Source organism: Gadus macrocephalus, chromosome 12 (genome assembly GCF_031168955.1).
Source record: "Gadus macrocephalus chromosome 12, ASM3116895v1".
Classification (NCBI taxonomy): Eukaryota; Metazoa; Chordata; class Actinopteri; order Gadiformes; family Gadidae; genus Gadus; species Gadus macrocephalus.
The window spans coordinates 21,327,558-21,353,581 of record NC_082393.1 but is presented as its reverse complement, the minus strand read 5'-3'; the positions used below and the strand labels follow the sequence as shown (position 1 = coordinate 21,353,581).

At 47.8% G+C, this 26,024-nt stretch overlaps 1 protein-coding gene and 1 long non-coding RNA gene across 3 annotated transcripts in view; both read right to left on the bottom strand.

Annotated features, from left to right (window-relative positions):
• pde4ba (phosphodiesterase 4B, cAMP-specific a) overlaps positions 1-26,024 on the bottom strand; it is a 98,600-nt gene that overhangs the window by 46,372 nt on the left and 26,204 nt on the right. The window contains exon 3 of the mRNA XM_060066284.1: positions 19,412-19,656. Coding sequence (XP_059922267.1) covers positions 19,412-19,656 — 245 coding nt within the window. The remainder of the gene's footprint in view (positions 1-19,411; positions 19,657-26,024) is intronic.
• LOC132469171 (uncharacterized) lies at positions 149-7,401 on the bottom strand. 2 transcript variants are annotated; one of them, XR_009528366.1, is made up of 2 exons: positions 7,309-7,401; positions 149-7,268 (listed from the first exon to the last, which is right to left on the bottom strand). It is a non-coding gene; the product is annotated as an uncharacterized LOC132469171 (long non-coding RNA). The 2 variants fall into 2 exon arrangements; XR_009528367.1 differs by having other exon boundaries at positions 7,313-7,401.

Below are 26,024 nucleotides of genomic sequence, written 5' to 3'. Positions count from 1 at the left end.
GGTGGTGCACCTCTCTTCCCCAATCCCTTCCCCCACTCCCCTGTTTGCTGCCCTTTCACCCGTAGTTCTCCTAGTCGTGAGTCATCATACGAAACGTCTGGAGGAGGGTAGACATCGGGGGGGGACTGGGAAAAGGTGTGTCCCAATCGTGTGTGTGTGTGTGTGTGTGTGTGTGTGTGTGTGTGTGTGTGTGTGTGTGTGTGTGTGTGTGTGCGTGTGTGTGTGTGTGTGTGTGTGTGAGAGAGAGAGATACTTTTGGGATGGTGTACATCGTTTCGCTACGTCTTCATTTATTTTAGCAGCAGCAAGGGCCCCTCTCCTGCAGCTAATACCCCAGAATATATTGAGTCAATCTCCAGGAACAAACCCTTCGCCCACTCTCCCCGTTCGCTGCCCCCCTTTCACACGTACGTCTCCTCGTCCGAGTCATCGCACTGGAGCAGATGTCTGGAGCAGCGTCAACATCGGGGGGGCCTGGGAAAAGTGTGTTGCAATTAGGCCTGTTAGCGGAGGACCAGAGCGGTTAGCCGGAGCTGGAGGCGCACGGAGAGCCGTAAAGAGCAGGGGAACGACATCAAGCGCAACCTACAGTCCCTACGGACATCCGGAACCTTCCGTTGACCTCGCTGCGTCACCGTGTGGGCCCTACAGCCGCCGATCCACCATGAAAGATCGGATCGCAATGTCGTCTTTTTGATACGCCACTTTCATGTCGATATTGACACACGTGATCCCATTTTTTTTTAAGAATTTTTATTTTATAGGTTGCACGTTTTGTACCATTTGATGGGCTGGACATGTGTCGGAACTCACCTTCGCGTGCGAGTGAATAATGGATGCGTCAAATGTGCCGTGTGACAGAGGGACGAGTTTAGCTTTGAATATGAAATGAGTATGATGCAAAGCTCTCTCATCGTCTCTCACGCATGAGGTGGCTGGGGAGGTGCACTCTTTGCAGCAGGAATGGCGTGGTGGCCTGCTTGGGTACTGCACATGTCATTATTTTTTAAGAAAAACAAAATCCCTTTGACCCGGCCTTTTGTAAGAAGGTTCTCAGGGTTCTGTTTATTGCGGGGCAGGGCTGCGGGCTCCCTCTGTAAGCAACGTCCAGTTTCAAAAGCGTAAGAAAAGTGTGTAGCATCTGCACCCAATCAGCAGGTTTGCTTGGTTTTGGGTTTGCAAACCAGTGTACCAGTGGTGGTGGGTTTTGGTTCTCCTTTCAAGAGACAACGCTCACAAAGTACCCCTCTGTTAAAGGTTGACGGATACTTTGTTCTAAACGTTCTATAAATACCTGCTAGAAGGTCCTGTGCCATTAGTTGCTTCTGGTTGCACAACACACAGAAGCCCATCCGCTGTGGTTCTTTCGACACACTCTTGTTACGGCTTATCTCGGTGGGTATGTGCTGGGTGTTTGGCTTGCTGGATTGTTTCCGTGGAAGGGATATTGAGATAAACGGCGACCCGTTTGTGTATAACATTTAAGTGGTGGCGAGGTGAGGATCCAGCAGAGCAAATCTTATATTGCACGGTGGTGGTCAACACGGACCGAACTGTGACAAGTGACAGGAGCAAAGAAAGGCTGTCAGAGGAAATCAGGACATAATGGCGGAGGAGAAAGGCAGGGGCTGAAATTGCTGGCAATTGTGAGAGGCCATTACAGGAACAGCAGTGCCGGCAGCAAACCAGCAGTGCTGGATGTCAAGGATTGCTTTCTATGCTGACCTACACACAGGAGTGCACATGTAAATACAGACTGCAAAGGTGCACAGACATTTGTTTGAGGGATGGACTCCTTTTACCTATGCACACTTTGAGAGATACAGCACACACACACACACACACACACACACACACACACACACACACACACACACACACACACACACACACACACACACACACACACACACACACACACACACACACACACACACATCCGTAAAAGCAGCAGTTTAAAATAAAACTGCCATGAAATGACTTCAAAGCAGGGAAGAGGAAGAAAATTAGCAAGAGGTGTTGGGTGATGGTGAGGTAATGATAATGTCCAAAAAAGAGTTGAGGAGAGGAATGGGCGATAAGATAATAATAATAATGGATTGAATTTTTTAGCACTTTTCTAGACACTCAAAGACGCTTTTCGACACTCAAAGATATGCATATGCATTAAAACAATATTTAAAAATCACATGTACACTTAAAGCTATAACAGCATTAGTGAATGAAACATTGGCTAGACATTGTATTGTGAACTAAAGCTTCGATCCTGATCCAGGCCAGGCTATATAAACGTTTTCAGCTAGCATACCTTAGGTATTGCATGTTCCTCTGACCAGCCAAACTAATAGTCATCAATGTAACCCAAGACTAAACGCTTTGCCATTCATTAGTTGTGAACTGTGGTTCCTATTCCAATGCTGCTGTGTAAAAACAGAGGAACGATTCATTTCTCCTGCTTCCATATCCATAATCTATCGGCACCTTTTCTTTGTTTCATGCCTTGAAACCATCAGGGAGCCTGACAACAGCTTTTGATTAAGAACAACGTTTTTCGTCAAAAGCAGACCCACACAAATTTGTACGTTTAAACACAAAAAACCTATGTCTTGTTTCGTAATGTTCACTAACTAGAGTAGTGTGGCATTTAGACCTTGTCTGTCTGTGGAGGACTAACACACACTAGGACACAAGATCAATATGGTTGGAAGAGGCTTTTCCGAATTACTTTGCTGACATTGCCATCAATTCGATTTTATAACACCAGAAAAAACGTAATAAAAAAAAATGTGAAAGTAAAAAGTATCCCTCTCCCTTCCCCTCCCTCTCTCTCTCTCTCTCCCTCCCTCCCTCCGTGACCTTCAAATGCCAGACTTGCTGGCTGGAAGCAGGATGCCTCCAAACCATCACCCTGTGCTAAGAGGACCTGGGAGAATCGACTAAAAGGTTACATGAGAGAGAAGAGAGGGAGCGGGGGAGAGAGAGAGAGAGAGAGAGAGAGAGAGAGAGAGAGAGAGAGAGAGAGAGAGAGAGAGAGAGAGAGAGAGAGAGAGAGAGAGAGAGACACACACACACGGAGAGAGAGAAGGTATGGTGTTTACCCTGTCGGTTTTGAAACAAGAATTTGGCTTTGTCCTGTCGTTGTGCTGATACTCATAACAGCGTATGTATAAATAGAGAGGCCAGATGTCAGAGGTCAGAGAAAGGTTACGTTGGGGTTGACTGGACTCCTGGGCAGAACTTCTCAGAGAGAAACCAGGGGTTGGGTTGGAGAAAATTGGAAGCCAGGCACTGTTGGCTTGCCCCGGGGTTGAGGAAGTCCTCCAACTAATTAACCATGTCAAGGGATGGATGTGATTACCCTGAAGGTCGGATGGACATGTGACACTGTACATTCACATGAGTGTCTCATTCTGTAGACACACTTGTGTATGTCAACTTAATGCGTGTGAATGTGTGGGAATGCATGCGTGCGTGCGTGTGTATGTTAAGTGAATGCGCGCGCGGGCCTGCGTGCTTGTGTATGTGTGTGGGGGATGTAAACACCCATTCGTCTAACAGGGCAGGGACCAGTGTGCACACATGAGAAGGTTTATGTTGGCAGCGTTGGCGTCAGTGTGTGTGTGTGTGTGTGTGTTTGTGTGTATGTGTGTTGTACTTGATAGTGTGTACTGTATGTGCACATACAGTATATAAACCGTGTGTGAGACTCTTAATGACATGCACGTACATGCAGAAACCACAGGGAATGTTCCCAGTCGTTAACGCCTCTGGACGTCTCTCTGTTCAGTCCCTGAGACGCTGATCCCCGAGTGCGGTTATGCAATACCTCTATGGACGTACACAGCCCTGTGTGTGGTGCTGTGTACGCCCGAGTGTGTTTCCAGAGCTACCAATTGGCTTCGCTCTTTCCATCTCTTCTATGAATGAACTACCCTACAACTCCCTCTGATCCACTGCTGACAAAATGCCATGGCAGAGATCCCACTCACGAACCAAATTCTATTGCCGTGCACATGTAACACTGAAACTGTCCCTCATAAGCCACAAGAAACGTGTCCGTTTAAAGGCTCCACCCAGTGTTTGCCAGCTATGGTCAATTCAGGCGCTGTATCCCTGCAGTCACCGGAGCCTTGCTCACAGTTATCCATCATCTTAGGGGGACCCATCCATCACTGATGCTGTACTCACGGGAATTGGGAAAGGGGATGATGCGTTATCCCCTCTATGGTTTGTCCGTTGTGCAGCTAAAAATAAGGATGTCGGAGTAGGTCACTGGCTTATGAAGAGGGCCTCGCAGTGTGTATGTCTCTATACACACATACATGTCTCTGTATGTGTGTGTGTGTGTGTGTGTGTGTGTGTGCGTGCGCGTGTACGTGTGTGCGTGCATGTGTGTAAATCAATGTGACATCAACTAAATAAGCAGCACTGGGGAGTTGTGCTTTGATGAACAGGGATAGGCTGTGAGGGAGAGGAACATTCCGGGTGAAGAGGGGGAACGAATGAATACGAGTAGTGAAGAAAAGAGCGGCGCATGAGTTTTTTTTTCATTGCGCTAAAGGACTCATGACATCATCAGGAAACACAGGAACAAACAAAGGGGTTGATTGTATTTGTATAGCCCTTACAGTCTCAAGGGGTTGAACCGGCCATATAGTCAAGACCATGCCTAACCCTAGCCACCCAAAAGGGCAAGACACAACTTTATTAGCAAGGAAGAAACCCGGAGAAGGAACGCAGAGCGGATGATCCTTCTATCCAAGGACGGTGAGAGGGGGCAAAGGGCGCCGTAATCGACGTGCGTAACGAGACCTATTACTGGGAAAAAAAACATTCTGTCTGAGCTCTGTCTATTTGTTTGTCTCCCCTGCTCACAATGGGAACAAGTAGTCATGCAGGATATGGACTACAGGCAGGATGAATTCATGACGACAGCCAACTGGAAAATATCACCAGGGAGTGTGTGTTGCCGATGATGATGATGAAGATGATGACGATCCGAATAAAGACGCATTGTTAATATTCCTTTCAACCCACAACCCTGCAGAGCGTAATCCTATCTCTTACCGGTCTGGTTATCACACACGTCTATCCGCTGAATGTTATTTGTTGAGATCATCTTTGTTTCCCTGCCGTCCATCAATTCCCTTAATCAGTAATGGGCCATAACAACTCCATTCATCATTAAATAGATGTTGCTTAGCAAGCCTGCATTAATTAAAGCATTATGTTGAAGACGAAAGCGACAACTAAACAGAAATGGACGATATTTTCATTTATATTGATTTTATAGGTTTGATACTAGGTTTGATAGTCTCTTCAAAAGAGAAAACCTATGAAGACAAACACCTGCTTATCTATGGAAGGTCTAACGCTATTTCCCCTCTAAATCAAGGAACCAAGAACAAATGCTATCGGAAGAAGATAGCTTTACAAAAGAGTATTGCCCCTAGGGTTTGGGGACATTCATAAAAAAACCAATGTGAAACCTCGACCCAAAACTTCATGGTTTACATTTCAACCCTTAATAAAAAGCAACTCAACCCAAAATCAGGCCAGGCATTTCACCTTACTCATTCCATGGGGTTTCGATCTGGCATTAAATTTAGGATTTAAGTCAACAGATCAAATGTCATGTATGTTAAAGGTCATTCGTTAATTTCTTCCTGTATTCTCTGACACACGCAACATTCATGCAGCCTGTTGCGCATGTTGGAGAATAAAGCGAGTTTTCCAACATAAATATCATTCTACTCTGAATGTCTGCAACCAGATGTATGTCCCTGTCCCCCAGACAGGCACAGCCGCTTTCCATTTTTTCTTCTAGCTCAGTCGCGGTGTTTGCGCTAGCTAGCGGCCATTTTAGCGTCTTCATTATCATATGCTCGTACCTCATGCTCAAGCACGTCCCACTGATAGCGAGCTAACGATAGATCACATTTAGCATCAAACGACAGCAGTGGACAGTCGGCGGTACCCCAGATCCATGGCAGTTAGATCCATTTATAGGTGTGAAAAACAAGCGTGGAATACATCTTCTAACGCAAGTCGTGTTTTGACTTGGTACAGATAGCGACACCATCATTAGTTTACACAACCGGGATCTACAATTCTATCCGAAAAATTGCCCAACCCTCATTGACCCCGCGTGGGACGTGGCTGAAACTCATCTCCTGACTATTAGTCATTCTGCGTGCTTTTGAGCCAGGAGGTAAACACAGGCTGTTTGTCCCTCTGTTGAATCTCTAAGCAGTCAGTCACAGGCCATTTTGCCACCTGGATCCCCCCCCTTCAAACAATTTGTCCACATTTACTTTGGCTGCCGAGGACCCATAGTTCAAACATAAATGCTAACGTATATTTGATCAAGTTCTGTTTGTTATTTTTATCACATTTTGTTTTTTTTACAAGTTTGAAGTCAGCAAACCTGTCCATAGCGTTTCACCAAATTAAATTTAGACAGGGACTTTCAAACAAGTATCCTTTCTAAATTGAGGGCGGCATCACTCTTTCATGGCCTCAGGAAATGTCCTTCAGATATGTATTGGGACACAATTTACATCCTGCCTTTCTTTCAGGCAGCCATCATCATCTTTCCTTTGTAAACATACATGGTCAATGTTGTTTCTACTTTTGGACCAATAATGGGCTACTTCGGTAATAGCTGTTAAAGCATACCTTTAGAGACAACATGCCTGATGATTGGATCCTTAAGGGTTTAATCAGGAATACTCAGTGTTATTTCATTATTGATTCAAATTTCCCGCCGCACCTTTTAAGATTTAATGATGCAATCAAATAAAAAATGCACTTTCAGTTTAATAATATTGAATGTACTTAGCCTGCTTTCTATGTATAGAATGGTGAACCGATGCTGCATCGGTTCGTCCAAACCACTCTCCCTGTGAGCTAAATGTTCGTCCTCATAAATCGGCAACAATGATGTCATGGTTTGAATGATTGCCCTGGATGTCTCCAATCATAAGCTGAAATCACTATAGTTCATCCTGCCTTCTGCGTCGCTTTCCCTTCCAGAAGATCTCCAGCCCCAAAAAGGACCTGACAGTTATTAATCAGCCAGTCAGACGGAAATCAAACGGGAGAAACGCGAACAGAACATAACCTGTTCGCCTCCTCTCAGCTTAGACTGTCGAACGGAGCCTCGGAGTCAAGAGAACAACAAGTGTTGAGGATGATGAATACTGAGTATTCAAACTGAATGTTATGAATATAATATACAGATGGCAGCACATACACGCACATACATGCTGCATGCACACGCACACACACACACACGCACACACACACACACACACACACACACACACACACACACACACACACACACACACACACACACACACACACCATGACAAAAAGTTTAATCACACAATTCTTTGTACAAATCTTTTTCTTTCCTTCTGTCAGTCTGTCAGTCTGTCAGTCTGTCAGTCTGTCAATCTTTCTTTCTTTCTTTCTTTCTTTCTTTCTTTCTTTCTTTCTTCTTTCTTTCTTTCTTTCTTTCATTCTTGTCACTCTCCGTCTCCGGCTCTTTCACACTTTTTAGTTCTTTTTTATATTTTAATACCACTTTTCCTCCCGCTCTGGGTCAGCTGCGGTGATAAGCGTAGCATAAAGGTTGTGCTGTGAATTAGCCACTGGGCTTTCCTCTATCTAAGTGACGGAGTGCGTGCACGAGTCTGTGCGTCAGGGTGTGATGGAGAGGAAGGGAAATCAGACGGATGGCCTTACAGTACCCTGAACATTAAGGACTGTCTCTGGAGCCATAAGCATATCTGACCACCGCCCATTCCCTCAAGCTGGCCAGCGCCAGTCAGTAGGCTGCTCTCCTCCAGACAGGGTTAACAGTGCTCGTCTCTCCATGCCGCACCGGAAAAAGCTACCTGCTGTAACGAAATAGCATCTCCCATTTCCTGCTTCCGCGTTCACTGAGGTAGAGTGTCATGTACACTAGATCTGACTGTTCATAAGAAATGTGCTTCTATTAAGTTACCTAGACGATGAAAATCAGATCAAATGCAGTTTAGCCTCTGCTTTATATCTTAATGTTATTCACCTATAGAGGCAAAAGAGAACGTCGTGGCAGTACATGAGAAGATCAATAGGTTAAACACTACCATGCTTCAGATACAGTTTACGCGTGAGCGTGTGCGTGCCGGCGCTTACATGTGCGTGAGAGTGTGAGTGTGTGTGCATGAGCTGTGTGTGTAGCAGGCTGTTAGTAGCAATGGCCCAATAGCTTTAGGAAGGGTAGAGGGATGACAGTGTGCATGGGGAAGGGAGGGGGATGAGAGGAGAGAGGCAGAGATAGGGTGGCGAAGGAAACCAGTGAGGTATGGAACATAATGAAGACAAATGGCTGGGCAGAGGTGGCCGACAGACCGACGCAGAAGGTTGCGTGTTTGACATGGTGGGTGGGGGGGGGTTGACGTCCTCGCGGCGCTAAGCTCCAGTAGCAGCAGCCCGAGGCTAGCCGACCGAGATAAATGAGCAAATATGAAGGAGCACGGACAAGAGACAAGTGCACCTTTCCCCTAGATGGGGCAAGGAGCCTTAATGCGGCTTCGGGCTGAAATGTTACTCTCCTACTTTGGATAAATACTGGAGTTTAACGCTGAGGCTAACCTAACGTCACTTCATACTTGAACTTGTACATTGGTTTTTCGAGATAAGCTATGGATACGGCTTCAGCAATGCAGAAAGGAAAAATCTTGGGCGATGCTAGCAACATGCAAAGGAGTCTCTTTGTGCGTGATGAATAGAAACCACATGCAACATGTGGGGAAAAAAAACACAGCTGGGCGCATTTTGCAGGAAATATGTCTCACACACACACACGCCAAGTAAACAAATGTAGGAAAATCGAGTCAAAGGGCATTGGCCTGTTGCATGCATCCACTAACACACACGGACGCACGCACACAAACAAACAAGCGTTTATATACACACACATGCGTTTACTCCCTCAGACTGGAATGGTAAGGGGGAGGCAGGGAGAGGTTCAGAAAAACAAAATACCACACAGTGTTAGAAAAACAAGGGGATGGAAGAAGAGGAGGGAGGAGGATAATGAAGAAGAAGTAGCCGGAACACTCCTTGAAGGGTAAACGTGAGCCATTAAACTCATTTTCCCCTCCCAGTTTGTTTGCTTCTCTTTCAGCGGTGCCAGACTGCCCTAACCATGCAGACATTGTCATGGATGGAGTCAAAACATTTAGAAATATCTTGTTGTGCCCATCATTGGTGGAAACGGCTGCAACAAGAGGAGGGGGTGGGGAGGGTTGACAGAACGAAGCAGAGAACCAGTGCAGCCGCTTGCTAACAGGGCCTTTTGGGGCTGGCTGCCCCTGGGAGTTGGTCAACATTACATCATCGCACAACGCCTCAATGCAAACAATAGCCAGTATGCTCAACAGACATACGCCCATGCAAAGACACACATTTGCATTCACACACAAAATTAACATGAACACCCACACCAACAAACACTCATACATATTATTGTATGTGTGTGTGAGTCACCGGCTTTGCCTCTCTCTCTCTCTCTCTCTCTCTCTCTCTCTCTCTCTCTCTCTCTCTCTCTCTCTCTCTCTCTCTCTCTCTCTCTCTCTCTCTCTCTCTCTCTCTCTCTCTCTCTCTCTCTCTCTCTCTCTCTCCCTCCCTCCCTCCCTCCCTCCCTCTCTTTCTCTCTCTCTCTCTCAATTAATTTCAAAAGACCTTGATCGGCATGAAAACCAACATTGACGTTCCCAAAGCAGTTCCAAAAACGAAGCGAGGGGGAAACATAACAAAGAAGCCGACGATAAAAAAAAGTCAAAAACCGTAACCACAGAAAACCGCTCTCTCCGTGTGCCTCTCTGCATCTGATCCCGAGGAGTGGGTTCAGATTGAGCCGCCGCGGCGGAGACAGCGCTAAGCAGAGCCAGACGTCCACGCGAAGAGCCGCGCGTGTTTGAGTCACAGCTGCCCAGAGAGCCCAGAGACAGAGCAGCACATCAACAGCGGGCTGGCTCGCCCGATGGATGAAGGCGGTCTTGATGGATATTTGGGCTGACATTTAAGCTAAGGTGAATAGCTCTCTCCCTCTGTTGTTGTCCCCGCCACCCCCTATCTTCCGCCACCCTTAAACCAGTCTCCAAGCACACAAGCCTAAATTAATTCCCACACATGTGTGTGTGTGTGGCCCTGCTGTGCCGACTGACATTTCCTTGTCCGTCCGTATTTGCGTCTCCATTGTTGTTCAATCTCCCCGATCTGCCTCACTGGCCCGGCTATATTTATTCCAATCCTGCGTGGCTTCACACCGCTCCGCCTGCTCCTCCCACACGGGCAGAGCCATGGTGCAAATCAAACACACCAACACTGAGCAAAGCCATGTCAATGTCATGGACACTATGTCAATATGTGTAGTTGAATTACGCAGTACTTTGTGATACTGACGTGTTACGTCAGAGTGTTTGATCTGGAACGTCGGCACAGTCTTTTTTGTGCATTGCATAAATGCTCCTCCTGTGCTTTTTTTAACCAGTAAATCAAGCTCAAGTTCACAATGGCTGTCAAACCTCGCTATAGTGGCCTGTGGTTACTGATCTCACTGTTTGTCCTTTAAATTAGTTTATGTGTAAATTGCATTGTATTTGAACGCGTTCAAAACAACTTATATCATACAACCTTGACCATACATTTTTCTGGTGTTGAAATATGAATATTGACATTATCCATTTCAAATAATCTTTGATAGAGCAACATCTAGAGCAGGGACGACAATTTGGGAGGGACATCAGAACATAACCTAGGCCTTTGGTGGAGAGGGGGGGGGGGGGGAGGTTATTAAATACATCAATGACAAAGGCAGACAGAGAGAGAGAAAGAGAGCAGGAGACACAAACCAGCCTCAGGCCAGAACACAACCCAGAAGAACTGTTGTCTCTGTATGAATAAAGGTCAGGTCGTTCATCAGCTTACCAGTCGACAGACCGCAAAAACAGAGCTAGCATTGATTCCCAAATATAGATCCGGCTCATCAATATGTCACACACACACACGCACCACAGCACACATCCTCGCTCTCAACGCGGCTTTTGTTTCGTTCTTTGCTCGTCTTCGCCGTATAAAAAAAACAAAAAAAAACGTGTAGGAACGTAAACATATTGTAAACGCTAATGCTCCGTGTTGTGGTGTCAAGCCTCAACAGGGGAGACAACAAGCCTCTTCCAGGGGGCGTGGTGACAGCATGACACTGGGAGCAGTGGGAGCTTTCCATCTGGGTCGCCGCTAAGTCCCCCGTGGGGCTGAGGGCGATAAGTGTGAAGAAGAAAAAATAAAAGTGACAGCTTCCTGGAGGTTCTCTGACAAGGACATGGCGGTGAGCGAACGCCGGTGGACGACTCACTGTCTGCACTGCAGAAACTCACTAACACGGGACGCTGTTCTGTCGTTCGCCGGTGAACGCAAGGTTCTTTGTGTCATGGTGGGACACATGCAGCCGCTGTGAAAAGGGATTTCACATCGCCTCCACACGAGCGCGAGCCTTCTACCGTGTGTGTGTGTGTGTGTGTGTGTGTGTGTGTGTGTGTGTGTGTGTGTGTGACGCGGGCCGCGCACGTCCACATTCATGCGTGGCGTGCGTGCGTGTGTGTGTGTGTGTGTGTGCATGGGGCATGTGTGTGTGCACGTGTGTCCACATCTATGTGTACGTGTGCCTGTGCATTTTAGTGCAAGAGTGAGTACGTATTTGCCTGCCATTTTTTCCTCCAGCATTAGCCAATCAAAAGGGGATTTGTATGGACGGATTTAAAGGCGTCTATGAAGCCAGGCGTCCACAGAGGCGAGCGGTGCAGGCTCCTACTGAGCCCACATCCAAAGGAAATAACTAATAAATACGCAGCCCGGCTGAAAAGCAAAGCTTATCCATTCAGAATCCCGCCGGTGCCATTGGCACGGCCCACCCTTTCAGCACCTATACCGACATCCACGCTCCGACCACAGAGCACGAGGGCTTTATAATGACAGACCTTTGAAAGGGTTAGGGAATGATAACAAAGCAACCATGCTCTCCTTATTTTCCTATGTCGATCTGAAAGAGGATCTGATTTGGTTGCGGGTCGAGCGTTGGCACCTGCTGGCTAATCTGTGAGTCAGCCTCTTAATCACCTCCCTATTGTGTTTAATCAAGCCCTACAGATCCGCCACAGTGCAGACTATTCTCTCTCCCTCCCTCCCTCTCTCTCTCTCTCTCTCTCCCTCTCCCTCTCCCTCTCCCTCTCTCTCTCTCTCTCTCTCTCTCTCTACTCTGTGGTGCGTCGCTCGGGCTAATAGGGCGACGGCGGTTTGATAAATGTTACCCTAACAAGTGTACGACATACTCCTGTGACCCCTGTAACGAGCCCCTTCCCAGAAATCCCCCCGGAGCCGCGCACACGCAGCCAATCAGAACCCACGCTGCGTTGCGTAACGCCGAGAGCCCTAAGGGATAGAAGTAATTCCTGGGAAATGTTTACCAAAATGGATCTTCCTACTCAATCCATTTCACGAGAGATTAATCTTTCAAATGTTCGGTGATGCGTTGTCCGGCATTCTGTGGTTTTTCTGGATGCAAATGTTGGTTGGTCGGGGTTTGCGAGACGAAAGATCTCTAAACACAAAGTCGTTGCTCTATAGTGTACAAAACCAACCTTTCTCTGAGCTGTTGTAAATACAGACGACAGACTGATGCACACAGCCAAACCCAAACAAAAACACCCACGCAAAGATAAACACAAACACATGAACACACGTAGACACAGAGAAGTATACAACAGAGAACATCAGTTTCTGCTCATGGTAAAACTCATTTTACTGTAACTCTGTAGACTGATCTTGAAACTGGACACATCTTACCGGTTAACGAAACCCAAGCCCAGTGTTGGTTGAACCCTCCCTTTATGTAACACACGCATACTAACTCTTTAATGGACCACGTCCACCTCCCCCCCCCCCCCCCCCCCTTCTACTTTCCACATCTTCATGTTTACCCACTCTGCCTCCATTAGCAATTTTCATTGCTCATTCCATACCCTCCTGGCTTTAAGTGCTGCCCGATGTCCATCCTCCCACCCCCCCTCCCCCACCCTCCTGCTTATCTTATCTCCTCGGGGGGGAGGGGGGGGGGGTGTTGACTCCCACTTAGAGCACCCTGAACCCGTTAACCCCCGGCTTACCAGGTGTGGGCCACGGTGAAGCGGCGGCGCTGGCGGATGCTCTTGTTGACCATCAGCTTGCGGAAAAGCCGCGGCGAGCTCCGCGGGGACAGCTTGGGGGAGGTGGCGCCGCGCTTGCCCGCCACCCCGCCCGCCAGCTTGGGCGGCTCCAGCTCCAGGTGCATGTGCTCCTTGAAGGTGCGGATGCACGGGTCCGTGTCGGACACGCTCAGCTCGTTGGACGACATCGTTCTCTTTGTGGGGGGGGGGGGGGGGGGGGGGGGGGAGATGGGGAAGCAGAGCTTACAGTACTTTGGGTCTAAAGCAGAAACATGAGGCAGGCGAGGCGAGAGGATCCAGCCGGCCGAGGTGGGGGGTGGGGGGGGGGGTCCGCGTTCAGGTGCTGAACTTGAAGCGTCGGCCCCTCATGCTAGGATGTTGTCTTTCCTCCGCGTCCCCCGTTGAGGCTTCTTGGCAGGCAGGCAGGCAGAGTGGTGGTGGTGGTGGTCTGGGGGGAGCTTTGATCCAGCCACCAAGAGCTTTACCCCGGGCTGGAATGCTGCTGCCGCCAGCCGAGATGTGGGGGCAGAATTCCCCCCCCACAAACACGCACACACACACACACACACGCACGACAAAGCAGCGCACAAAAGTAAGCAAAAGTCCAGCTCACTTGTAGCCTTATTATAGTCTCGATTTCCCTTTGAGGGGTTTTGTCTTCCTGGTATTCCCGTCGTTCCCGTCAAGGTCTTCCGTGTTGGGGGGGGGGGGGGTTCAGCCCAGCTGTGGGGGAGGGGGTTCAGCAGCCTCTCTGGCTCTTATCTGAGGCGTCTCCTGCCTCCGCTGCTGGGCTCAGGCTTCATGGAGGAGCACTGCCTGGAACCGGGTCACAGCACCCTCTGGAAGACAGCTCCTCTTCTGCTGCTCCTCCCTCCCTCCCTCTCTCTCTCTCTCTCTCTCTCTCTCCCTCTCCCTCCCTCTCTCTCTCTCTCTCCTTCCCGCCCTCTCCGCGTCTCTCGGCCCAGGTCGGTCTGCGTGCGACCAGAGGAACTCCCCTATGAATGATTCAGTGGGAGCTGAGATCAGCGTCTCCTGCTCAGCTGCTGCTGCTCTGTCCTCCTGCCTCCCTTCCTCCTTCCTCCTCTTATTTCAACCGTCTCCGATCCAACACCGCCGCCCCCCCCGCCCCCCCCCCCCCCCCCCCCCCCGGAAAACAAACTCTTTATCCTTGACCCCGGCGTCACACCTCCACACCCCCCACCGCTGTCAGTCGACCAGACACCCCCCCCCCACCCCCAACCCAGCCCTGGCACCCCCTCTCCCTCTCCCCCTCGCCCCGGCACTGATAACACAACCAAGAAGCAGCCGCCTCAGGCTATCTGGAGAGGCGCACCCGGCGAATCACGTAGGTCCACTTCCCCCCTCTGGTGCGCGGTGCGGCCAAGCCTCCTTCATTCACACACTCTGGGGGCAGCGCGGCACGGCTGGGGCGCAGACGCGGACACAGGCTCCACCGGCGGGCTCATTCAGAAAATACCCGAGCAGCTCAGCGCAGGCAGGCAGCAGGCGCTAGGCCACGCCTCCCCCGGCGTCTGATTGGCTGCCGCTCGTGCAGTTGTGGCGATAGGGAGCCGTGCAGACTTGGAGACAGGGTGCTTTGACAGGGGGTTTGCTACGTTGTTGTTATTATCGGTTTTATTATTTATTTTGTGTGTTTGTGTTTCTTTTCTTAGCAGGCGTGTTTTTTTCTAGGAATGTTGGGTATGAATAATGTGTAGAAACAAAATAAAAAAACGGATCAACTCTTTGTCGCTGAGAGGTAGACAATAGTCCCACTGACACTGTGAACAGCAAGCAGGTACACACAAGCTCGTGCAAACATAGACAAACATACACAAAACACACAACACAGAGACTATATCATCTGCCCTTGTCGTACAGAGCTCTATATTGACAAAGTGCTCCTTCGAATATCTAATCTGAATTCCTCCGACGCACAAACACATGCAAATTATATCTGGCATGAGGAACTAAGGGAGTAATCCAACCATGAGATTGCTATTTTAAGAGTCAGACAGAATAACATAGATACAGACACACAAACACACACACACACACACACACACACACACACACACACACACACACACACAAGGGAGGGGAGATAATGGAAGAGATAAGGACTGCCCTGTAGAAAGGGAGAGATGACATGAGAGAATAATCCAAGAGGAAGATGAGAAGAGGCAGAAAAATAACAGGATGAGGAGGACAGAACGTGTGAGCGTTCGCTCTCTCGTCTGCTCCGCAGGGTGTTGTGTTTGGGCTGTGAGTCACCGATATATGCAGTGTCTCTCTCTCTATCACGTTATGTCCGACTTTCTGTTGCTCTGCCATCTCTATCACTTTCTGCTCTCCCCTGTTGCTATAATTGCTTCAAACCACTAAATCAAAGTCAAAATAATAAATGCAGCTTTCGCTAGACTATGTAACACATTCAAAGCTGTAGGGAATGCCGACGCGACCACACAGAGCTTTGCAGCAAAGCAGGATGTGTAAAGGATATTCATATGATCATGAATTAATAATGACCTGAGATTATGATTAGTTGGCTATTTCAAGGATGTGCCCCTGTTTATTTTACACTTTGCTTTACACCCTTTCTCTTTTATCTTGCTTAAAAGCACTTGCTTAAAATGCAAATAAAGGATAGTGACGCAGGTGTCAACAAAAACAAACAAAATATGTAGGTGGCTAGTTAATTTTTGCATACACTCTACTCAATGCAAGTGACGGTGTCAATGCTGTGAGCAGCCAATGAAAACATGCATTCAGATTAACATCTGCATATAAATTAGCACACGTGCGTACGGACCGACACGTAATTATGTGCATCATTTGTCTCCCCATTGGCCGTCTCTGTGGACACTGACGTCACATTCCAATTAGGTTACCTCCCCAGCCCCACCCACTGAGTCACGCAGATGGTAACCAGACTGATGTTGTAACCCACCACACACACACATCTCAAAACCAGACTTTTCCTGTACCGTTTGAAGTTGTGAGCGAAGCCAGATCTCATTCCATGGATCGACCTCCCGCCCCAAGCGTGATCTAAATGAAATGTGGTACATTCCTAATGCTCTATATAATAGCTCTTAGCATGATCTAAATGAAAAGTGGTACATTCCTAATGCTCTATATAATAGCTCTTAGCATGATCTAAATGAAAAGTGGTACATTCCTAATGCTCTATATAATAGCTCTTAGCATGATCTAAATGAAAAGTGGTACATTCCTAATGATCTATATAATAGCTCTTAGCATGATCGATATAAAAAGTGGTACATTCCTAATGCTCTATATAATAGCTCTTAAGTGAACCTGAATTCTCTTTCAGCCACAGGGATTTTCTATATCGATTTTTACACTTCTCTTTCTAGATCGATTTCTTTTGTATTTTTCCTCAGAGCACACCTCAGAACGCTGAGTTTGTCTGCTGATGCATTGTGTTACGTGCTGAATGACTCTGTATGTGGCTCGAGCAACATTTGGATGCAATGGGTCAAGACAGTAGACAGTGCAGGGGAATCCAACACGCAACCTTGCGTGTCATAAACCGCCTTACACACACACGGGGCAATTCCTGCGCACAAACACCTCAAATTAAAACTGAATGATATTATGCATGGGACCTGAAGCTCCGAAACAATTATGTGCGTCAGCAGGAAAATATTATTAAATCCCAAAATAACTTCTTGATGCCCGCCACCCCTCTACCTCCTCACTGCAACATTTAACCCTTTCAACGCCAAAATTATTAATGGATCCACACTGGGCAAAAGAGGGGACTGGCCGATTTGATGATATGGGTTATGGCATGCTATTACACACATACACACACACACACACGCATGTGAAAACGACACACATATAAACAAAACAAATAACCACACATAATCACCAACATAAGTTGAGACTTGTGACAGTGACACACAGTGTGTGTATGTGTGTGCCAGCACCTGTGTTGGGTGTGTGTTAAGAGTGATGGGTGAGAGAAGCAGACAGGCTGAAAAGAGGATAAAGGAGTGGACAGAAAGATGCCTGCTTCCACCTCCATTTGTACTGACATTGCTGTCACAGCCAAACCGCCAAAGTACGAACACACTTTCTGATTGGATACAGCCAGCAGGCTAGCAGGAAATTACTCACTGGATCCTGAGAACACAATTATACGTGTGTGTGTGTGTGTGTGTGTGTGTGTGTGTGTGTGTGTGTGTGTGTGTGTGTGTGTGTGTGTGTGCGTGCGTGCGTGTGTGTGTGTCATATTTGTGCGTGTGCATGTTTGTGCATGGATGACACCATTCTGAAAAGCCTAGCAGACAACGGTGTTAATACTGCCACCTTATGGACTGAAAACAACATGGATTTAATTTCAGAATTTCATCCAAAAGGCTTGTTTTGAGTACAATTCTAGAGAGTAGAAGGTTTCCACCACGTGCTACACAGTCACAACATCACACTCTGCAGCTAGTGATGATGGAAATCCATAGGTTAGCGTGGCGATCGGGGAAGCGGCATGCTGCCGTTACGTCGTGCCATTGTCCACGTCGTCGTGACATCACCAGACGGGGCTGACAATGTCACATGACACCCGAAGCACACAATGGCTTAAGAGTTGCGTCAGTACAACTGTGAGCCGTGATGACGGAGCACCAGTCTATTCTTCGTGTTCTGCACAGGGACATAATCCATTAGCTATTAATGGATCACGTTACCGTCCTGCAGCCTTCACCACCGAGAAGAGCCAATGAAGAAGCTTAGTCACAATATCACGATAACACGGTTCCACACAATGTCTGGTATCATGCACACACACACACACACACACACACACACACACACACACACACACACACACACACACACACACACACACACACACACACACACACACACACACACACACACACACACACCTAATAGCACTGTGACACAGATGCCACCAGCTCTCCTTTCCCAACTTATTATTATGACCGACCAGCGTATAAGAGTCTTCATTTGTTTGTTGGTATTTGTTGTGATTGTGTTGCGACGCGGTTTAATAACCCTATCATAATACAAAGTTTACGTCATTGAAAAGCTCAGATTGACAGAACACAGCAATCGTGCACACACACACACACACACCGCACACGCACTTCACACACACCGCAAACGCACACACACAGAGCCCAGAGCTCATCAGGACTGATTACTTTAATAACCGAAAGCTTATCTGAATTTGACACTTCTGGCTGTGTGCCAGACAGCAGCTCTGTAGCTCGTTAGGAACTGGGTGCGCTGGGGGGGGGGGGGGGGGAAGGGCTAAAGAAATGAAGAGACCGGGCAGGTGGTCTCGAGTGGATGGATGTGACATGACGGGTGATGCACTCGTTGACACAGGTGGGGACTCTCAACGAGACCCCCCTCCCCCCCCCCCCCCGACGACGGTTGTCAGGCAGCGCAGACCTGACGACGCCCGCCGTCGCACATTGTCATGTGACGTAGCTTATTAGCAAGCCAGTTATCAGAGAGGTGTGTTAATATCCTGACCAACTCCATCACCCTGAACCAAACCTATTTTAAATGGTTGCAGACAGCCACTCAAAAACACACCCGTGTGAATGTGGGGCGCCGTCTGTGTGTCTGTCCGTCGATGTGTCCGTCCGGCTGTCCATCTATTCATCTGTCCATCTGTCCGTCTGTCCATCTGTCCGTCTGTCCATCTGTCCGTCTGTCCGGCTAACCGTCTGTCTGGCTCTGTGTCCGAGTGAGTGTATGTGTTGTATGTGTATGTGTGTTGTATGTGTGTGTGTGTTGTCTATGTATGTGTGTTGTCTGTGTGTGTGTGTGTGTCTGTGTGTCTGTCTGTCTGTGTGTCTGTGTGTCTGTCTGTGTGTCGTCAGTGTGTGTGTGTGTGTGTGTGTGTGTGTGTGTGTGTGTGTGTGTGTGTGTGTGTGTGTGTGTGTGTGTGTGTGTGTGTGTGTGTGTGTGTGTGTGTGTGTGTGCACGTGCGGGTGTGCGTGTGTTGTGTGTGTGTGTGTGTGTGTGTGTGTGTGTGTGTGTGTGTGTGTGTGTGTGTGTGTGTGTGTGTGTGCACGCGGGTGTGTGTGTGCGTGTGTAGTGTGTGTTGTGTGTGGGTGTGTGTGTGTGTGGGGGGGTCCCCCACTCACCAGTCTGGATCCACCGGCGTGATGTCGATGCGGGGCGGGGCGCCGAAGGGCAGGGAGGTGGGCCGGGCCATGAAGTCGGCGTCGGGCGTCCGCGATCGCTCCCGCTCCCCCTGTCGCCATGACAACGGGGGCAGCTGCAGGTTGCCCGAGAAGCGGCGGCGGCGGCGGCGCAGGTCGGAGCCCAGCGTGGAGTAGGGCGGGGTGAAGGACTCGCTGAGCACGCAGTCGGGGGGCTCCTTGGTGTCCTGGGGGGGGGGGGGGGGGCAACAGCAGCCGTCAATACACCGTCTTTATACTTTATAGGCTTTTGGGTTATATGACAATTCACTTGAAAAGGATATTGACACACACACACACACACACACACACACACACACACACACACACACACACACACACACACACACACACACACACACACACACACACACACACACACACACACACCCACACACACACACACACACCTCATCAGGACTGATTACTTTAATAATTGACCACCATCTATCGACTATGACATGGGTCCATCACCTTGATGACAGGATCTTCAAGGAGAAGACAGGCCTTTTTGCTCATGTGACCCTTGTTGTAGCGAGTTGTTAGGTGGGAGTGTGTATGTATACACGCATGGGACAGTGGGGTAAGGCCAAAGCAGCTTATAGAAGAAGAAAAGCACATCAATATAGAGAAACTCGTCACATTTGGTATTTACAGGCTCAAAGCGTGTCCATACAGTTATGTGTTCCCTTGGCTTTGTCTCCCTCTACCTGTCTCTCTCTATACCTCTCTCTCTCTCTCTCTCTCTCTCTATACCTCTCTCTCTCTCTATATATAACTCTCTCTCTCTCTATACCTCTCTCTCTCTATACCTCTCTCTCTCTCTCTCTCTCTCTCTCTCTCTCTCTCTCTCTCTCTCTCTCTCCAGATCACATCAATCATGTGATCTGGGCGGCCAAGTGAGGGAAAGCACATTAGGTCGATAGCCCAGGTTGACCCTGAGTTGTTGGTTGTTCTTTATGTTATATTGTTGAGGGACGGAGTTCCGGAGAGTCCTGTAATCACTGCTTCATGTCTCAGGTTAGATTTGTGTTGGGTTTCGATAGTTTAGGAGATCCACTGAATCCTAGGGCCCATCGCACGGTCCGGTTCCCTGTCTCTCCTGTTCATGCTTTGCTTGCCGGACCTCCTGACCACCTAGGATGTTAGCATGAAATTAGATTTTTGGTTTAATAAAGATTTGAACATGTTTATAGATGAGTCTTTATCAGGGTTACGAATCCTTCCCAGTGTCAGATATGAAGCACTAGACTTGGGGTAAATCCAGTGAGCCTCTCTGACCTGCCGATAAATTATAATAAGTAATCTGGAGCTACGCTATTTACAATTTTGAGAGGCTGAGCATTTTGACTATGACTCTGGATTGGCAGCCGGTTAAGCTGCATGAACCGGTTCCTCCCTATTTTCTCTCGTGGACCAGGGCTCAAACCCCTCTGATCCGTTTGCGTTGGGAGCCCTGAAGCGTTGTCTTCCACGGCTTGGGCAGTCCACGGTGCTAGGACGTCCTAGCGATGGAGGTTTCCCCCTACTGCCCCTGTCCAGGAACACCGACTTCCTGACCAAGTCTTCCATAAAGCTTGGGATGATCCAAAAGGTTCTCAAATGGAGTTCAGGTTTCTGCTCGCACCATCCCATCCACAAGGGTCATTCTGATTTCAAACCGAGGTTTGAGACGATATTACTACGTCTTCAATTTCCATATAGCATTTTGTATGTTGAATTTTCTTGTATATTTTATTTCAAATCCATTCACTGTTTTGTTTTGCATCAGTGTACTTGGTACTCTTTATACTTGCCAACATACCAGAAAAACAATCCCTGTATGTAAAACTAGGCAGCAAAGCTCAATCTCATTCTGACTCGATTTGCAGGTCCGGTGATCGCTGCTCCCTCTATGTTTGTGATGCAATTAGAGAGATGTGTTCACCTAATGAGGCTGATTTAGTGCTGCAGCCCTTACTGTCATTCATAGAGACCGCTAGGGACAGGCAAGGAAGCTGCGACTTGCAATTGTATAAAATACGTTTTCAAACGCTTTATCTGGCCTCTGGTACTCAAATAAATGAATGAAGTTGTAAAGGGGCAACCGCAAAGAGATCCAAAGATTGAAATTGTAAGTCACTCTCCATCGCCGAGTGAGGAAACACAATGGGGATGATACTAGGGTCCATTGAGGAATGCCCTTGTTGTTGTTTTTGGTCACATGGTAAGGTGTTTAACCATCCTGGTGCTCATCGCCGCTGTCCATAGCTGTTCATCCACTTCAGGCAGCGATTGCTGGGTAGAGCAAGGCATTACCCCACATGCTGGTGGTGGGGCAATTCATGCAAGGATGAAACCGTCTCCCAGAAAGCCTCCCATTTCCATAGTCACGCTCTGTACGTGGGATGGGTAATTTACCAGCATTGATGAATGTTACGAACCGGGTGTCTGTGGCGACATTCCCACCATGCATCAAATCACAAGCAGCGCACAGTTTGCAATGCATCTTCCATCACCTAGCAGCGGTGGTTCCGCCAGAGAGAGTAGGCGGCGCTACCACCACTGACTTTGATAAGAAGAAATTGATATTCTAGATTGCCACGCCAACATAGTCATGAAATCCCCATGGATATTTTCCTGTCTGAGAGCACAGACAGGAAGGGAAAATAGTTAACAGATCTGCATGTTTAAAGCCATCTCCAGTCACAATAACCATGACTATGACTATAACCATGCATCCTGAATAAGGCTCTATTCTGCCATTGTATTGCAGCGGAATGCTATTTTCCAGGAAAATACGAGAGAAGAAGAATAACGTCTCAGATGGGTGTATACAATATTACTGTGCCTGATTTACTGAATGTGCTACATGAACACATTCACCAAGGGGCGCCAGATCTTTGTTTCTAAAGTCCCGCTGAAGTGGAGTGGAGGTGAGACAAGGCAGGTTGTCCGGCTGGCAGGGATTCACTCACCATGAAAGTGCAAGGAAATACAAATGAGAGATAGTAAAATAATCCAACGTATATAAAACTCTATACAAATTAATAAAAAATATGATTTGCTCTAAAGATGTCTGACAGTTCAATTAATAAAAACAACAATAAGCGACTGATAATTTAAACAAGTCAACTGCCTTGAACAGAGATATTATTAATGTTATAACACTTTCACTGAATATCCCAATATGTTAGAGCATTGTTTGGCTCTGAGAACCATATTTAGATACTGATGAACACTTCCTTTCATTATTTGTGCTCTGCTTCCACCAATGTAGCAAACAATTTCCTCCTACTCAATTATGGCTTAATTTGTATCATTATTGTGTGCCCTAGTCACTGAAATTGTGCGAGCGAGCGAGCGAGTGAGTGAGTAAGAAGGAAAGAAAGAAAGAAAGAAAGAAAGAAAGAAAGAAAGAAAGAAAGAAAGAAAGAAAGAAAGAAAGAAAGAGCGAAAAAGTGACGCACACAAAGAGGGAGAGACAGGGTCACAAAGAGAGACAGACTCACACACACAGAGGCAGACACACACAGAGAGGCAGACACACATACACATACACAGAGAGCGAGAGAGAGAGAGAGAGAGAGAGAGAGAGGGAGAGAGCGTTGACGAGTTTACGGCATAATTTGTATTGTTAGTGTGCGCCCACGTGTTCACCAAAGTGATCCCACCCCATAACTAACAATGTGTATGACACCCCCTTGTTGACTCATTCATAAAGGGCCAACGGCCACACTGGAATGAAGGTGTGAGAGGAGCTGACGGATAGTGGGGAGAGAGAGGTAGAGAGAATAAGAGAGTCAGAGACAGACACAGAGAGGAAGAGAGAAGGAGGGGAGAGAAAGAGAGCGACAGACAGAGAGTAATGAAGCCCGATGGAGACCATCCAGTTACTTGACCCATGAACCCAAACTAAACAATGTGCTACTCAGTATATGTCAGAGACCCTAACCCTTATTTCAATGTTTTAGTGATCACAAGGAGAAATGTGGTTTAGTGCCAAACACAACATGTCCTCCTCTAGTGCCAGCACTGGAGAAAGACAAAATAGATTGGAATCACCAAAACAACTCATGCGGCTCTGTGGAGTGAACACAAGCGTCAACGTGCCAGAAGCAACCTGACAGAGAGGCACCGGGGAGCAGAGACGCAGAGCTCACCCCCTGAAGAGTGCTCACCCCCTGAAGAGTGCTCACCCCCTGAAGAGTGCTCACCCCCTGGACAGAGCTCACCCCCTGAAGAGTGCTCACCCCCTGAAGAGTGCTCACCCCCTGTCAGCTCACCCCCTGAAGAGTGCTCACCCCCTGAAGAGTGCTCACCCCCTGTCAGCTCACCCCCTGAAGAGTGCTCACCCCCTGTCAGCTCACCCCCTGAACTCACCCCCTGGACAGAGCTCACCCCCTGAACACAGGTCACCCCCTGGACAGAGCTCACCCCCTGAAGAGTGCTCAACCCCTGAACACAGCTCACCCCCTGAACTCACCCCCTGGACAGAGCTCACCCCCTGAAAACAGGTCACCCCCTGAACAGAGCTCAGCCCCTGAACACAACTCAACCCCTAAACAGAGCTCAGCCCCTGAACACAACTCAACCCCTAAACAGAGCTCAGCCCCTGAACACAACTCAACCCCTAAACAGAGCTCAGCCCCTGAACACAACTCAACCCCTAAACAGAGCTCAGCCCCTGAACACAACTCAACCCCTAAACAGAGCTCAGCCCCTGAACACAACTCAACCCCTAAACAGAGCTCAGCCCCTGAACACAACTCAACCCCTAAACAGAGCTCAGCCCCTGAACACAACTCAACCCCTAAACAGAGCTCAGCCCCTGAACACAACTCAACCCCATGGAAACAGCTCACCCCTTAAACAGAGCTCCCAACAATGTGTTACATGAGTAAGAGAAGAGCCCGCCTCCATGTCCTCCAATAGGGGAACAAGGTATTGAGGGGAGAAACTTGGACCAGATCTGACCAGAATAAAGCGTATTGCCGTGACACTGTGCTCTGTTGTGGCTATAGCAATACTGATGGTTTGACACCGCTGTTGAGGCTCCACACTTTGACACAAGCAGCGGCTAAAAGAGATAAGGGGCAACGTGAGAGAGGAAATAGATGGCAAAGATTGTTGACAAAGGCACACATCCATGCATGCATTGACGTAGGTATTGACACATGTCCAACGCACGCACACACACGAACACACACACACACACACACACACACACACGCACACGCACACACACACACACACACACACACACAGTGCTCAATGAAGAGTCATAACCCTCTTACATGAAAATAACCAGAGAAATTTGCTATCAGAATATAACCCTTGATTCAAGATTCAAGATGGTTTATTATTTGTCATTTGCACAACAATTACAGCAGCAGTCACTGGCAATTAAATTGTTGAATCTCAGGCTCCTTCAACAATGTTGAGGAGGAGTTTGAGACACGGCAGCCATCTGTGGTGCCATTTTTCATGGGCACCGAGTAGTAGTGAGGCACCTGTTTCCTAAATGTTAGCATGCACAGAGAATATCAAGTCTTTTCAAACCTCATAGAATATGCTGCTGATTAACCTTTGAATGTTTTTTTGCTTTTACAACCAGACTCTCATTGAAAGCTCATGTCAAGCATATTTCATAAATATTTGGCCTGTTAAGCCTTTTAGGACTGTAATGGTGATTAAGGGCTATACAAATAGAATATAATTTAATTTATGTGATGACTCAGCACACTTTACTCAGACCCACTTTTTCTTTCCCCCCGACAACGGGTTGTACTGGCTTTGTTCTGCATATGTCACATAACCCATCATACTTGACGGAAGCCAAAATTTGAATTCTGCATTAGCAGAATACGGGTCGCTAACCATAGATGTTGACACAGTCTTTCTGCCGCCCTCTAGTGGTCAGAATCTATTTATCATAACTTTGATGATTAACACAGAGCAACCGAGCCAAACGATGACCGCCCCTCCATCAGTGGTGAGTCATTCCATCCCACGTATGGAGCTTGACTGTGGAAACTGAGGCTTACCGGTTACAGCTTCCTCCTTGCATGCATTACCTCACAGCCAGCTGTAGAGGTTAATGCCTTTCTCCCCCCCAGCAATCACTGCTTGAGGTTGATAGACACCCATAGAAAGCGGCGATGAGTCAGGATGGGTAAACAACTTACCAAATGACCAATGTGCCAGTGACAGTGTTGGGAGATGAGTGAAGGACTGTGCAAAGGAAGTAGGGCTGTACAAAAAAAAAGAAAACCGATGGGTCACGGATCTAAGTACCCCGATTCATCGTCAGACACGAATTCTGTAACACACTGGTATGGTACGCACGCACAGAAAACCTTAAGTGGGGGGGCTATGGCTGTTATCAAGGGAGGCTGCTTATATACTGTATGTGCTCATCAATGAAAAAACAAAGTAATGAAAGATGGCGTGGTCAAAGCATCTCTCTGGCTTCACTAGAGAGTTGTTGTTGATGGCTATAGGTGGTGCTTTAAGCTCTGATCACGCCACTAGCCCATCAACTGCAAAGCGCTATATGTCCCTCTATTAGACACAC